This window comes from Ovis canadensis, chromosome 21, assembly GCF_042477335.2.
Source record: "Ovis canadensis isolate MfBH-ARS-UI-01 breed Bighorn chromosome 21, ARS-UI_OviCan_v2, whole genome shotgun sequence".
Taxonomy (NCBI): domain Eukaryota; kingdom Metazoa; phylum Chordata; class Mammalia; order Artiodactyla; family Bovidae; genus Ovis; species Ovis canadensis.
The window spans coordinates 60,140,609-60,152,536 of NC_091265.1; the positions used below are offsets into that span (position 1 = coordinate 60,140,609).

At 54.4% G+C, this 11,928-nt stretch overlaps 2 protein-coding genes across 5 annotated transcripts; one reads left to right on the plus strand and one right to left on the minus strand.

Annotated features, from left to right (window-relative positions):
• The first annotated feature begins 411 nt into the window (after positions 1-411).
• Positions 412-8,247, plus strand: KAT5 (lysine acetyltransferase 5). 4 transcript variants are annotated; one of them, XM_069566258.1, is made up of 14 exons: positions 435-718; positions 818-884; positions 1,212-1,280; positions 1,367-1,503; positions 1,791-1,946; positions 2,036-2,110; positions 2,211-2,285; positions 2,619-2,867; positions 2,949-3,038; positions 5,036-5,176; positions 5,260-5,353; positions 7,231-7,390; positions 7,522-7,603; positions 7,696-8,247. In XM_069566258.1, the coding sequence occupies exons 1-14, from the start codon at positions 707-709 to the stop codon at positions 7,828-7,830; spliced, it is 1,542 nt and encodes a 513-aa protein (XP_069422359.1). In that variant the 5' UTR covers positions 435-706; the 3' UTR covers positions 7,831-8,247. The 4 variants fall into 4 exon arrangements, with proteins under 4 accessions (XP_069422362.1, XP_069422359.1, XP_069422361.1 ...); XM_069566261.1 differs by lacking the exon at positions 1,791-1,946 and having other exon boundaries at positions 412-718; XM_069566257.1 differs by having other exon boundaries at positions 488-884.
• A 51-nt stretch (positions 8,248-8,298) lies between these two features.
• Positions 8,299-9,532, minus strand: RNASEH2C (ribonuclease H2 subunit C). Its single transcript, XM_069566262.1, has 4 exons — positions 9,272-9,532; positions 8,902-9,080; positions 8,695-8,814; positions 8,299-8,414 (listed from the first exon to the last, which is right to left on the minus strand). Exons 1-4 carry the CDS (start codon positions 9,441-9,443, stop codon positions 8,388-8,390), a joined length of 498 nt encoding a protein of 165 aa, XP_069422363.1. The 5' UTR covers positions 9,444-9,532; the 3' UTR covers positions 8,299-8,387.
• Positions 9,533-11,928: the final 2,396 nt, after the last annotated feature.

Here is an 11,928-nt window from a genome sequence, read left to right on the forward strand (position 1 = left end):
TGATGCGAAGAAAAGACACTGATGCTGGGAAAGTCTGAGGGCAAGAAAAGGGGAGGGCAGAGGATGAAATGGTTGGAGAGCATCACTGACTCAATGGACATGAGTTTACGCAAACTCCGGGAGATAGGGAAAGACAGAGGAGCCTGGCAGTTCACGGGAGTCACAAACAGTCGACACGACTTAGACGTCTGAACAATAACAACTCGTATAATTAGCAACCTAACATACAAAACAAACCTATAAACCTTCTTCCGTGGACCCCCAACCCTAGGAAAGTCCACAACTTGCGGGGGTCCTGGTGCCCACTTTTCGAAATCCGCCCCTCAATCCCCCAGCCGAGCACACGCAGCTCACTCCCCATGACGCAGCCTTGACGCCACTAGGAGACGCCCAAGCGGCCGCCCGCTAGGCACAAACACCAATCCCACGTGACCGGCGTCGCACCCGGTGAGCGTCACGTGACTGACTCAGTTTTCCTCCAATCGTTGCACACGTTGTGGGGATTCCATCCAGGACCTGACCTGAGCCTTAAAACACCCTATGCCCCCGCCAGCCAAACTGGCCGGCTCCGTCAGCAAGCTGGGCGGCGGTGTCTCTTAAGAACCTACTCGTAAAGCCGCTTCGGGGAAGACGGGGCCTACAACGTGCTCAGTCCCGGAAGTGACGGCTCCCAGAGGGGCCGGAAGTGGCAGTGGAGGGAGGGAAGATGGCGGAGGTGGTGAGTCCGGTGCCTGGGGCGGGGCGGAGGGAGCCAGGGGAGGTGGGTAGAGCCCGAGGCCCCCCAGTAGCCGACCCTGGCGCCGCGCTGTCTCCCCAGGGGGAGATAATCGAGGGCTGCCGCCTGCCTGTGCTGCGGCGGAACCAGGACAACGAAGATGAGTGGCGTGAGTGACGTCGGGGGGCGGGGCTAAGGAACCTGAGGGCGAGGGGCGGGGGGAGAGTCAACCGAACCCCGGGGAGGGGGTGGGGCCTCTAGAATCCTGGAGCGGGCGGGGCGCAGATACTCAGGAGGGGCGTGGCTTTTAGCCTTTAGAGCTGGTCAGGGCAGGGCTTGAAGAGGGGATGGCACTTGGTGACTGACCGGGGCTTTTGAGAGCGGTTCCAAGTGCTGGGGCTTTAGGGTTCGGGCCTGGTGGTGGAGTTCAGATCGTAGGAGGGTGGAGCTTCATGGCCTGGCCAGTCTAAGGCCCTTGCCTTTGCTGTTCCCACAGCACTCGCTGAGATTCTGAGCGTGAAGGACATCAGTGGCCGGAAGCTTTTCTACGTCCATTACATTGATTGTGAGTTCTGGGCCGGGATGAGGTGGGGCTGGAGGGTTGGGGGGCAGCCTCTGGCACTCCTTCCTGAGCCATACCCACTGCTGCAGTCAACAAACGCCTGGATGAATGGGTGACCCACGAGCGGCTGGACCTGAAGAAGATCCAGTTCCCCAAGAAAGAGGCCAAGACCCCCACTAAGAACGGACTTCCTGGGTCCCGACCCGGCTCTCCAGAGAGAGAGGTGGTGAGTAGGTCCCCTGCTTCACCTCTTCTCTCCTGCCTACTTTTAAAATCTCTTGGCCTCAGTGGCTCCCAGATGGGCGAGAGGCTGTGCCCTCCCACCCTGGCTTCAGCTTGTAAAGGATGGGGCCCAGACTGCAGATGTAGCTTCCAGAGTCCAGTGACTGTACCTGTGTCCTTGAGAGGGCAGAGGGTGGGGTTTGATCACTCCATGCCGAGGGGGCCCTACTCCCCTTCCCCATCCCACCACCATCCCAGCCCCAGAGGAAGACCCTGGACCTATCTCTACAGCCGGCCTCCGCCCAGGCCAGCGGGAAGACTTTGCCAATCCCGGTTCAGATCACACTCCGCTTCAACCTGCCCAAGGAGCGGGAGGCCATTCCCGGTGGCGAGCCCGACCAGCCGCTCTCCTCCAGCTCCTGCCTGCAGCCCAACCACCGCTCAACGGTACCCTCAGCAATTCCAGGGACCTTGCTTTCCTCTCAGGTCCCACCTTCTCTACCTTCTGACCCACCTGTCCTGGTTTCTCTCTGCAGAAACGGAAGGTGGAGGTGGTTTCACCAGCAACTCCAGTGCCCAGCGAGACAGCCCCGGCCTCAGTTTTCCCCCAGGTGAGTCCCCCAAGCCATCTCTTCTGCCCTCCTACCCTCTGATAGCCCCTTTGGGCTCACCTCACAGCCACTCTTTCTGTCCCTCCACTATCATTTGCAGAATGGATCAGCCCGGAGGGCAGTGGCAGCTCAGCCCGGGCGGAAGCGGAAATCAAATTGTTTGGGCACTGATGAGGTAGGTCTGGGGAGGAGGGAAGGGTGAAATGAAGGGGACATAAGGAGGGCACGGGGTTTAGTGACTACTTTAAAAATGAACAAGGGGTACTGGGCAGAAAGGGTGTTGGAATTAGGGGTGAGGCGGAACTGATTCAGATCCTGCACTAGGTGATCTTTTTCACCTTCCAGGTGAAAATCATCCAAGTCTTGGTTTCTTCAGTTGGCAAGTGGGGATTGCAGTACCTCCCCTAGGAGGGTCGCTGTTAGGAAACCTGTGGAAGGGCTGTGAGCTGTGGAGTGTGCTGCTTGCGTTGTCTTCTGTAACCTGGTATCTTTCACGGGCCCTGGGCAGGACTCCCAGGACAGCTCAGATGGAATCCCGTCCGCTCCTCGCATGACTGGGAGCCTGGTATCTGACCGGAGCCACGACGACATCGTCACCCGGATGAAGAACATCGAGTGCATCGAGCTGGGCCGGCACCGCCTCAAGCCCTGGTACTTCTCCCCGTACCCTCAGGAGCTCACCGCGCTGCCCGTCCTCTACCTCTGCGAGTTCTGCCTCAAGTATGGCCGAAGCCTCAAGTGTCTGCAGCGTCACTTGGTATGGGGAGTCCCAGGGGCCACCCTCCTAGCAGCACCCCCTCACCTCCGCCCCTGTGCCTGATCCTCCTCTCTTCCTCAGACCAAGTGTGACCTGCGACATCCTCCTGGCAATGAGATCTACCGCAAGGGCACCATCTCCTTCTTTGAGATCGACGGACGTAAGAACAAGGTCAGGGGCTGAAGGGCAGCGGGAAGGCTTTGGTGCCGGGAGTCTGGGGGAGTTGAGTGAGTAGCTTCTTCCAGCTCCGGAAGACACTGACAGTTACAGGGGACAGATCTCTTCACCGCATTTACTGCATTCTTGCTGTAGGCCGGGTGCTGGTAGATACAGAGTGACCAGGAATTTGACAAAATCTCTGTTCTCTGAGAGCTCACAGGGGAAGACAAACAGGCCAGTAGCAGTTTGGATCCCAGTGTGATATGTTTCATGAGAAAAGTGGGCTGTCAGGATCCCAGGGTGATCAGCAAGGCTTCAAAGAGGAGGTAACCTCTGAACCTTGACACAAGGGTAGGGTGGGTACAGGAATCCCCAGCAGCGGGTTCTGAAGGGCAGGAGTGGACGTACTGGCAGAGCCCAGAGATCCTGCAGGTTCAGTTCTAGACCACTGTGACAAGGTGAGCGTTGAAATAAAGCAGTCACGAGAGTTTTTCCGGTTTCCCAAACTCTATAAAAGTTATATTTATGTTGTGCTAGTCTATTAAGGGTGCAATAACAGTATCTCAAAAAAATTACAGTGGTAACATCAAAAACCACTGATTACTGTAACAAATACAATAATAATGAATAGGTTTGGAATATTATTGCAAGAATTATGAAAAGGTGACGAGATGTGACATGAGCAAATGCTGTTGGGAAAATGGCACTGATAAACTTAAGGCAGGGTTGCCACAAACCTTTGTTTAAAAAAAAAGCAATCTCTGTGAAAGCTAATAAAATGAGGTGTGCCTGTGCAGACAGTGAGCATCAAAGAGCTGTCCTTCCAGCTGGAGCGCAGACAGGATGAAGGAAGGCTCTGTTACAAGGAGAGAGTTCAGGTGGTGGGACTGAGGTCAGCTGGGAAGTGGGGACATTACAGGTCTGGGGCTTCACACCTGCCTTATTCTGGCTGTGAGGAGGAAGAAGGGAATAGCCTGCAAGGACCTTTAAGAGTGAAAGGCCTCCATCCCTGGGCCCTGGAGGGTGGGGAGGGAAGGACAATCACTGACTGGCAGGAGAGCACTCTGGCTTGAGTGCTGGGGGAGCTTAGGAGAAAGATGCTGGTTTAACCACCGTTAACTGTGTTAGGTGCAGGCTTTGGTATCCAAGTGGCCATGCCTCCTGCTGCTGCTGCTAAGTCTTCAGTCATGTCCAACTCTGTGTGACCCCATAGACGGCAACCTACCAGGCTCTCCCGTCCCTGGGATTCTCCAGGCAAGAACACTGGAGTGGGTTGCCATTTCCTTCTCCAATGCATAAAAGTGAAAGTGAAGTCGCTCAGTCGTGCCCGACTCTCAGCAACCCCATGGACTGCAGCCCACCAGGGTCCTCTGTCCATGGGATTTTCCAGGCAAGAGTACTAGAGTGGGGTGCCATTGCCTTCTCTGAGCCTAGCAGGTGCTTAAAAAGCCTCTGGTGATATGCAGGAGAGTTGTGAGCATGGAGTATAGTTGCAAGATGAATTTTACTGGGGCAGCCCTTGAGAGACCCCAGACTTCTTCACCCGTGTTGTAGACGAGCAGATGTGTTTTCAGGACATGTGACTGGGCAAGAGAGTACTGTGGCTTTTTGACAGCTGGACTCCTGAGACTGTCACACAGGCAGAGCTTTTCTCATAAGCCTTGGTCAGTCTTCCTGGGGGGCACTCATCAGTTTGTTGACTGGTAACTGTGGCAGAGGGCAGTGGAAGCCTTCCAGGCCAGTTAGGTGGCGGTACGGGGAGTAGGGGCAAACCTGCCCAGCTCACCTGGAGGTTGGTGCTTGAATACCATCACAGCTGGAACAGGGACTCCTGAATGCTAAGAAGGGCCCGTGCCTCGGGACAGCCTGGCCCATGGATGGGTTCAGGCCCCAGGGAGGAATGCTTAACCCTTTCAGCCTGGGGGAAAAAGAAGCTCCAAGCTGACCCCAGCCTGACGGCCACACTCCAAGAGAGCCACCGGGGTGGTGACAGACCTTGTCTTTCGCAGAGTTACTCCCAAAACCTGTGTCTTCTGGCTAAGTGTTTCCTCGACCACAAGACGCTGTACTATGACACAGACCCTTTCCTCTTCTACGTCATGACAGAGTATGACTGCAAGGGCTTCCATATAGTGGGCTACTTCTCCAAGGTGAGCACTCCTGCAGGTGGTCCTTCAGTCCTGCCCTGAGCTGGGTCCCTCCCCTCACACTCACTCCAGCCCGGCTTTTCCAGGAAAAGGAGTCCACGGAAGACTACAACGTGGCCTGCATCCTGACCCTGCCCCCCTACCAGCGCCGGGGCTACGGAAAGCTGCTGATCGAGTTCAGTGAGTACTTGCGCTGCTGCCCGGGGGCCGGGGGCCAGGGTGGGAGCAGGCAGGCCCAGGCCCCTGGGCTGTACACACAGACGGATGGGGCTGCTGTGTTCCCAGCCCTGGCCTTGCAGTCCGGTCACCGGGGGAACTGGCCAGGAATAAAGGTGGGCCCCTCCCAAGGTTCTCTCCGTTCTGCGGTGACTCCCCTGTTCGTCTGCACTAGGCTCTCAGTCCCTCGTAGTTCCTTGGCCATGGTGCTGAGCACCACTCAGCTGTTCCCAAATCTGACTCATCAGCCCCTGCCCAGGGCCATGGGCAGAAGCTGAGTGAGCCACTCTTGATCAGCTGTCTGGGCCTGTGCAGTTGTACACGTTCCTGGGCAAGGACCTGTGGCTCATTTCTCCACTTGTCGCCTGAGCCTTGCAGACAGTGGATGTCACGTCAACATGACTCACAGGGGACCTGGCCTCTGCCCTTTGTCAAATGTGAACTCTGCATTGGCCTCCAAGGCCCCTTTCGCTGCCCAGCCTCCTCCCCTCATTCTGTTCACCTCACTGTTCACTGCACCCTTGGGATAACCAAGCTCTGACCTGGGAGATGAGGAGGGAGCCTTGGCTCCCTGATGAAGACGTGGAAGCCTGACTTGATCACAGGTCACCTTGAGAAGTTTTATTGGTAGAAAGATGCCAAGATGGGGTCACATCTTCAGGAAGCCCTCTGTCTGGCAGGGCAGGAGGATGCTTAGGAAACTCAGCTTAAGCCTTAGAGCTCAGACCCAGTGGAGATGGGATGTGTGCGGGGCCACCAAGGAGACGTGCTCACTGTGCCTGGCAGGAGCAGACAGGATACCAGAAGCACCAGTTCAGGCAGCTCCTGGGGGCAGGGGGTATTCACTGGGAGGGGCCAGGAGTCCCTGCCACTAAGGAGGCAAGCGTGGCCTCCAGTTGATTGGTCAGGACTCTGCACGCACACCTGCCCAGCAAAGCTGAGTGAGAACTCCAGTGTGCCCCTTCTCTCTTCCCTGCTTCCTGCCTCCAAAGCAGAGGCCTCTCTGTCCTCCCCACCAGGCTTTTTGGTGGAAGTCACAGGAGGTTGGGCAAGAGGGTCAGACTGGCTAATAAAGACGTATCAAGGGGAAAGCAGAAAGGCTACGCTCCAACACAAGGCTCGTGATGACTGAGGGTGAAGAAGGGCTTCTAGAAATAGTGGAGACATCTCAGGGCCCTGATGGGAAAAATGACTCTGTCCAACAGATGTGAAACTGCTCAGGGTTTTGCAGGGCTTGAGGGTCTCACCAGGAACTGCCTGCTCAGTGGTCACCCGCGTAGGAGGGCAGAGCAGTAGAATTGGGAGGGAGAGCGCCCTGGCAAAGGCAGTTACTGCTGAGGAATGGCCTCCTCTGACTGGGAAGTGCTTTGGCATCACTCCCCTTAATTCCTCCCAGCCACCCAGCCTGGTCTTAGAGCCGCTGATGGTTCTCTGTTCACAGCTGGGGGACTGTTATGACTGAGAATCTGAGCATCCTCAGGCCTGGACCAGAGGTGGGGCCTGGCCCACTTTTCTCCTCACATACCCAGTGTGGTAGGACCGAGGAAAACTGGAGGCACTTTCTTTCCACAAGCCATTCTCTGCACTTCCCCGTCCCACCTGTAAGCCCTTGCTGGCTCCTGGTTGACTGTAGCTTCAGCACACAGCTGAAGAGTAGGCGTGCTAGTCCTTTAGAGCAAACTAAGGCACTGAACAGACAAGCCACATACCCAGACCACAGAACCACCACGTGGCAGGCCCAAGACGGGGCCATGCAGTCTGCCCGATCGCCTGCGTTCTTAAGACACTAGTGGCATAATACTGTGATCGTTTATCCACCTCCTCCTGCTCCATTGCTTTAGGCTATGAACTCTCCAAAGTGGAAGGGAAAACGGGGACCCCTGAGAAGCCCCTCTCGGACCTTGGCCTCCTGTCCTACCGAAGCTACTGGTCCCAGACCATCCTGGAGATCTTGATGGGGTTGAAGTCAGAGAGCGGGGAGAGGCCACAGATCACCATCAAGTGAGCCTGGCCCTGCCTACCCCGGGGTGCATGGCATGACCTTCTGTTCCCGGGCTTTCTCAATCCTTGGGCTACTGGGGCCTGGGCAGAGATGGAGGCCCCCAGGGGACCTGATCTTTGCCCTCCCACAGTGAGATCAGTGAAATCACCAGCATCAAGAAGGAGGATGTCATATCCACTCTACAGTACCTCAACCTCATCAACTACTACAAGGTAGGGAGGCAGGCAGGGGGAGACAGGTGTGTGCAGGGATCCCGAGTACAGGCCCGCCTGAGCTGACCTGCCTGGCCCCATCTCCTGTCCAGGGCCAGTATATCCTCACCCTGTCGGAGGACATCGTGGATGGGCACGAACGGGCTATGCTCAAACGGCTTCTTCGGATCGACTCCAAGTGTCTGCACTTCACTCCCAAGGACTGGAGCAAGAGGGGAAAGTGGTGACCGGACGCTGCCCGGGGAATGCCGGCAAAGGCAGCAGAACTGAAGCTGGCAGCCATCTCGCCCCCAGCAGGGTCTCCAAGAGGCACACCAAGGGAGACAGGGCTGAGGACCACTCCAAAAGGAGAGGACGGGCCTGGTCAAGGCTAGCTGGTGCCCAGCACCAAGGCGAGCTCAGGGCTCATGGCAACTCCACGGTCAGCTGGCTGCAGGCCCAGGCCTGCTGTGAACCAGGGACCAGAGGGAGCCAGGCAGCTGTGTATATAGTAAGAGGGGTGGGTGGGGTGCCTTGTACAGAGGACTGACGGCTGTACAAATTTCTTTTGTAAAGTAGGAGCTGGGGTGTGGTGGGTACTGGTTGCAAAATTATGGCCTCTTCTGCCCCATTGCCCCCTGGCAATAAATTGTTCCTAGAGGTCAGAGCTATGGAAGGTTCTGTGGGAGAAGGGGCAGTGTTGGCAAACTCACAGGTTCTGTGAAAAGCTCCTTTATTGGGTGAAGGACTCTGGCTTCACACTGGGGTGAGGGGTTCGGTGGCTTTCAATGTCAAGCTCTGGTTCTCAGTCTTCGGGTACCTGTGCGTGAATCTGCAACAGGAATCACCTCTACTATTGGATTTCTGCAGTATAGTGACTGGGTGGCCCAGATATTCAGAATCATAGCCCTTCTAGAAGGCCAGAGAAGAGTGCTGGGGAAGCCATGCTGTCCCTACCCAGTCTAATCCTCCAGTCAGACTGGGTCTCCATCTGCCCCATTGTTCGCCCCAGCCCCAAATTCACTCAGGCTGGGGTGGGGCCGGGGGTGGGGGGCGGGGGGGTTCGGTGTTAGATAAAGCCTGGGAGGGAGAGGGCCCATCCATCTACTCACCGCTGCAGCGAGGCTGGGCCAGCTTAGGGCCCCACGCAGTTTGGCATCCGGACCAGGGATAGATTCCAGGCCCCACACGGTGAAGCTGCTGAAGCTGGCTGTGGCTCCCATAAAGCGGTCCTGGGGGCCGGGAAGGGGCCCTTGGCTCAGCATCCGGGCTGCGGTTCCCACCCGGGCTCCCTTCCAACCCTATCCCCCAGTGCTCACGCAGTCCCGCTCCAGCGCCTCGGGGGGTTCCTCCAGTTCCTGCTCTTCTCGCTCGTGGTCATCCTGCTTCACCACCAACACTTCTGCCTTCTCTTCTGTCATCACATATCCCACGAAGCCGGGCGGCACCACCACCTCCTCGCCACGTAGACTACGGCCCCTAAACGACGCTTCCAGTCCTGGAGAAGGCAGAAGCAGGGAGGGCCTCTGAGGGTCTGACCCAGGCCTAAGGGAGCAAGCCCGGTGGCGGTCCGCCCGCCGCCTCCGGTGGACCACGATCCCCAGGAGGCCTGGCGGCGTTCCTCGCGGAGGAGAGCGCGATGCCGGCGCGGGGGCCGCCGGGAGCCGTAGTCCGGCCGCGAGGGCTCACCGTCGGAACCCAGGCGGATGGCTGGGGTGAAGAAGCGCCCCACCGGCGTGGGCCGGTTAACCGGGACCTCGCAGGGCAGAAGGTGCAGCGAGGCGGGGGCGGGATCGCGCAGTGTATCAGGGCGCAGGTGGACGCGGCGTTTGTCGATGGTCTCCTCGTAGCTGTTCTCCATAGTCCGTCACTACTCTGCAGCTCGCAGGCTGAGGCCAAAGCTGGCGCGCAAAGCGCGCGGAGCCTGTCGGGGGCGGTCGGCGCAGAGCCTCGTGGGAAGCGTAGTTCTTCTCTGAGGCGCTTCTCCAAGCCTGCCTCCCGGCGTTCCAGTCCCAGGGTTTTTTCCTTGAATTCCTCGGCCCACCCTCCGCCCCCGAAATACATTCTTACTGTAAAAAATTAAAACGGTATCTAAGAGTACACTTTTAACATTGTTAAAAAGTACAAAGTGTTGTGCTTTGTTTGTGGTGTAACACACACCACAAAGAAGGGATATCAGCCCTTCTTCACATGTGAAGATATTTTATCCTAGTTTGTCTTCCAAACCTGTATATTGGTCATTTTTATTACAGAGAAGACTTTTATTTATTTTGTAGTCACATATTCAATGTATCTGCCTTTTCTTTTCAGTCACAGTACTCTTTCCTTGTTCATTTCTTAAGGTTAGTCGCACAGTCGTGTCCGACTCTGCGATACCAAGGACTGTGGCCCGCCAGGCTCCTCTGTCCATGGAATTCTCCAGCAAGAGTACTGGAGGGGGTTGCCATTTCCTTCTGCAGGGGATCTTCCCGCCCCAGGGATCTAACCCGAGCCTCCTGCATTGCAGGCAGATTCTTTACCAACTGAGCTACTAACACTTCTCTAATGTTAATGTGTCCGGATACCCAACTTAGATTTTGACAAGTACTCTCATAAAACGAACTCCTACAAAACTGGTTATTAAGACTGAAATTGCGTTTAATTTATAGATTTGAGAAAGAGAAAAACATCCTTAGATTTCCAAGATCTGGCTTTGGTGGTCTGTTGAACAGGAACAATTTCATAGAATATCTGAGGAGGTCACTCTGTGATGTGAGTTATGAAAACAAAAGGAAGATCATTTCATACTCACCTGAACACTGACAAAAACACAAATATTGTCCAAAACACAAATAATGAGAATTCTTCTATCTTGGATAATATAGTGACTGTTGCTACTTTACCAATTATAGCGTCAGCCTCCGTATAGATAATGTTTGTTAACATATCCCATCGTAGAAATACTCCCACTCTCTGAAGGCATCCAATCCAAAGAAAAGTCCCACTTCCTTAAACGCTCCCTCAAATTCCCTAAAACACAAGTTCAAATCCTAGAAATCCTTCCTGTTGTTTTTCAGTTGCTAAGTCGTGTCCCACTCTTTGCAACTGCATGGACTGCAGCATACCAGGCTTCCCGGTCCTTCAGTATCTCCTGGAGTTTGCTCAAACTCATGTCCCTTGAGTTGGTGATGCCATTCAACCACCTCATCCTCTGTCGCCCACTTCTCTTCCTGCCCTCAGTCTTTCCCAGCATCAGGGTCTTTTTCAGTGAGTCAGCTCTTTACATCAGGTAGCCAAAGTATTGGATCTGTCACGCGAGTGTGTGTTCCTCGATTCTTTGTCTCGTCACAACAAAGATTTGGAGTGACGGACATTAAAGCCCCCTCGGCGTGTCACAGCTCTCAGGTCTTGGATAGACCATGTTATAGCTCTCAGGTCTCTAATGGACCATGTTATAGCTCTTAGACAAATCAGTGTTACAGCTCTATTTTATTTAGAAGATAGCAGGAAAATCCATCTTTGAGGCGTGAGGGCACGTGGATCTAAAGACATGAGGAGAAGAGCGCCCCAGCTCGCGGGAGAGAGCGAGCTAGCTTTGGCTTTTCTGTTTATATGTTTATCTCTCCCTGGGCCTGTCCTATGTAAATTGGGCCAGCCGGGAGTGTTGTTTGTTTTACCTGAGGTCCTCACTCCAGTCCTCAGATCTTCTTTTGTTTCATTTTCGCGGGCTTTTCCCTTCCTTGTCTTGTAGCCACCGCCATTTTGGACTCCTTTTCCCTGTTTTACCTACCTAACAGATCTCCATAGTGGCTATACTAGTTTGCATGCCCACCAACAGTGTAAGAGGGCTCCCTTTTCTCTGCACCCTCTTCAGCATTTATTGTTTGTAGATTTTTTGATAGCAGCCATTCTGACCGGCTCGAGATGGTACCTCATTGTGGTTTTGATTTGCATTTCTCTGATTCTTACATATTAATTTTTTAAACATATATCTAGAATTTTTTAATTTTTCCTAATAGTTTTCTTTTCTTTCCTGGGTCTTCCAGAATTAATCATCTCACTTTCAAATAATGATCATGATCATTTTACTCCCTCATTACCTCACATGTTTTCTTTTCTAGCACATCAACAGACATCTTTTCCTTTTTCCTGACATTTTCATGGGAATTTCACCAATACTCATGAAGTTGCTTTTCAACTTGTTTATATATATCTTGTTAAAGCTGTACTACTAAGGTTTTTTTTTTTAATCAGTTGTTTTTTTTTTTTTAATTGCAGTAGATGGGCTTTACAATGTTGGGTTAGCTTTTGTTGTTGTTTCCATCACTAAGTCGTGTCTGACTCTCATGGACTGTAGCCTGCCAAGC

Coding starts and splice junctions, on each gene's coding strand:
- KAT5 (XM_069566257.1), top strand. CDS start 707: ATGGCGGAGGTGGTGAGTCCGGTGCCTGGGGCGGGGCGGAGGGAGCCA. Junction 885..1,211: donor GGACAACGAAGATGAGTGGC/GTGAGTGACGTC, acceptor CTGTTCCCACAG/CACTCGCTGAGATTCTGAGC. Junction 5,177..5,259: donor TAGTGGGCTACTTCTCCAAG/GTGAGCACTCCT, acceptor CGGCTTTTCCAG/GAAAAGGAGTCCACGGAAGA.
- RNASEH2C (XM_069566262.1), bottom strand. CDS start 9,443: ATGGAGAACAGCTACGAGGAGACCATCGACAAACGCCGCGTCCACCTG. Junction 9,081..9,271: donor CATCCGCCTGGGTTCCGACG/GTGAGCCCTCGC, acceptor TGCCTTCTCCAG/GACTGGAAGCGTCGTTTAGG. Junction 8,415..8,694: donor GGCCCAGCCTCGCTGCAGCG/GTGAGTAGATGG, acceptor TTCCTGTTGCAG/ATTCACGCACAGGTACCCGA.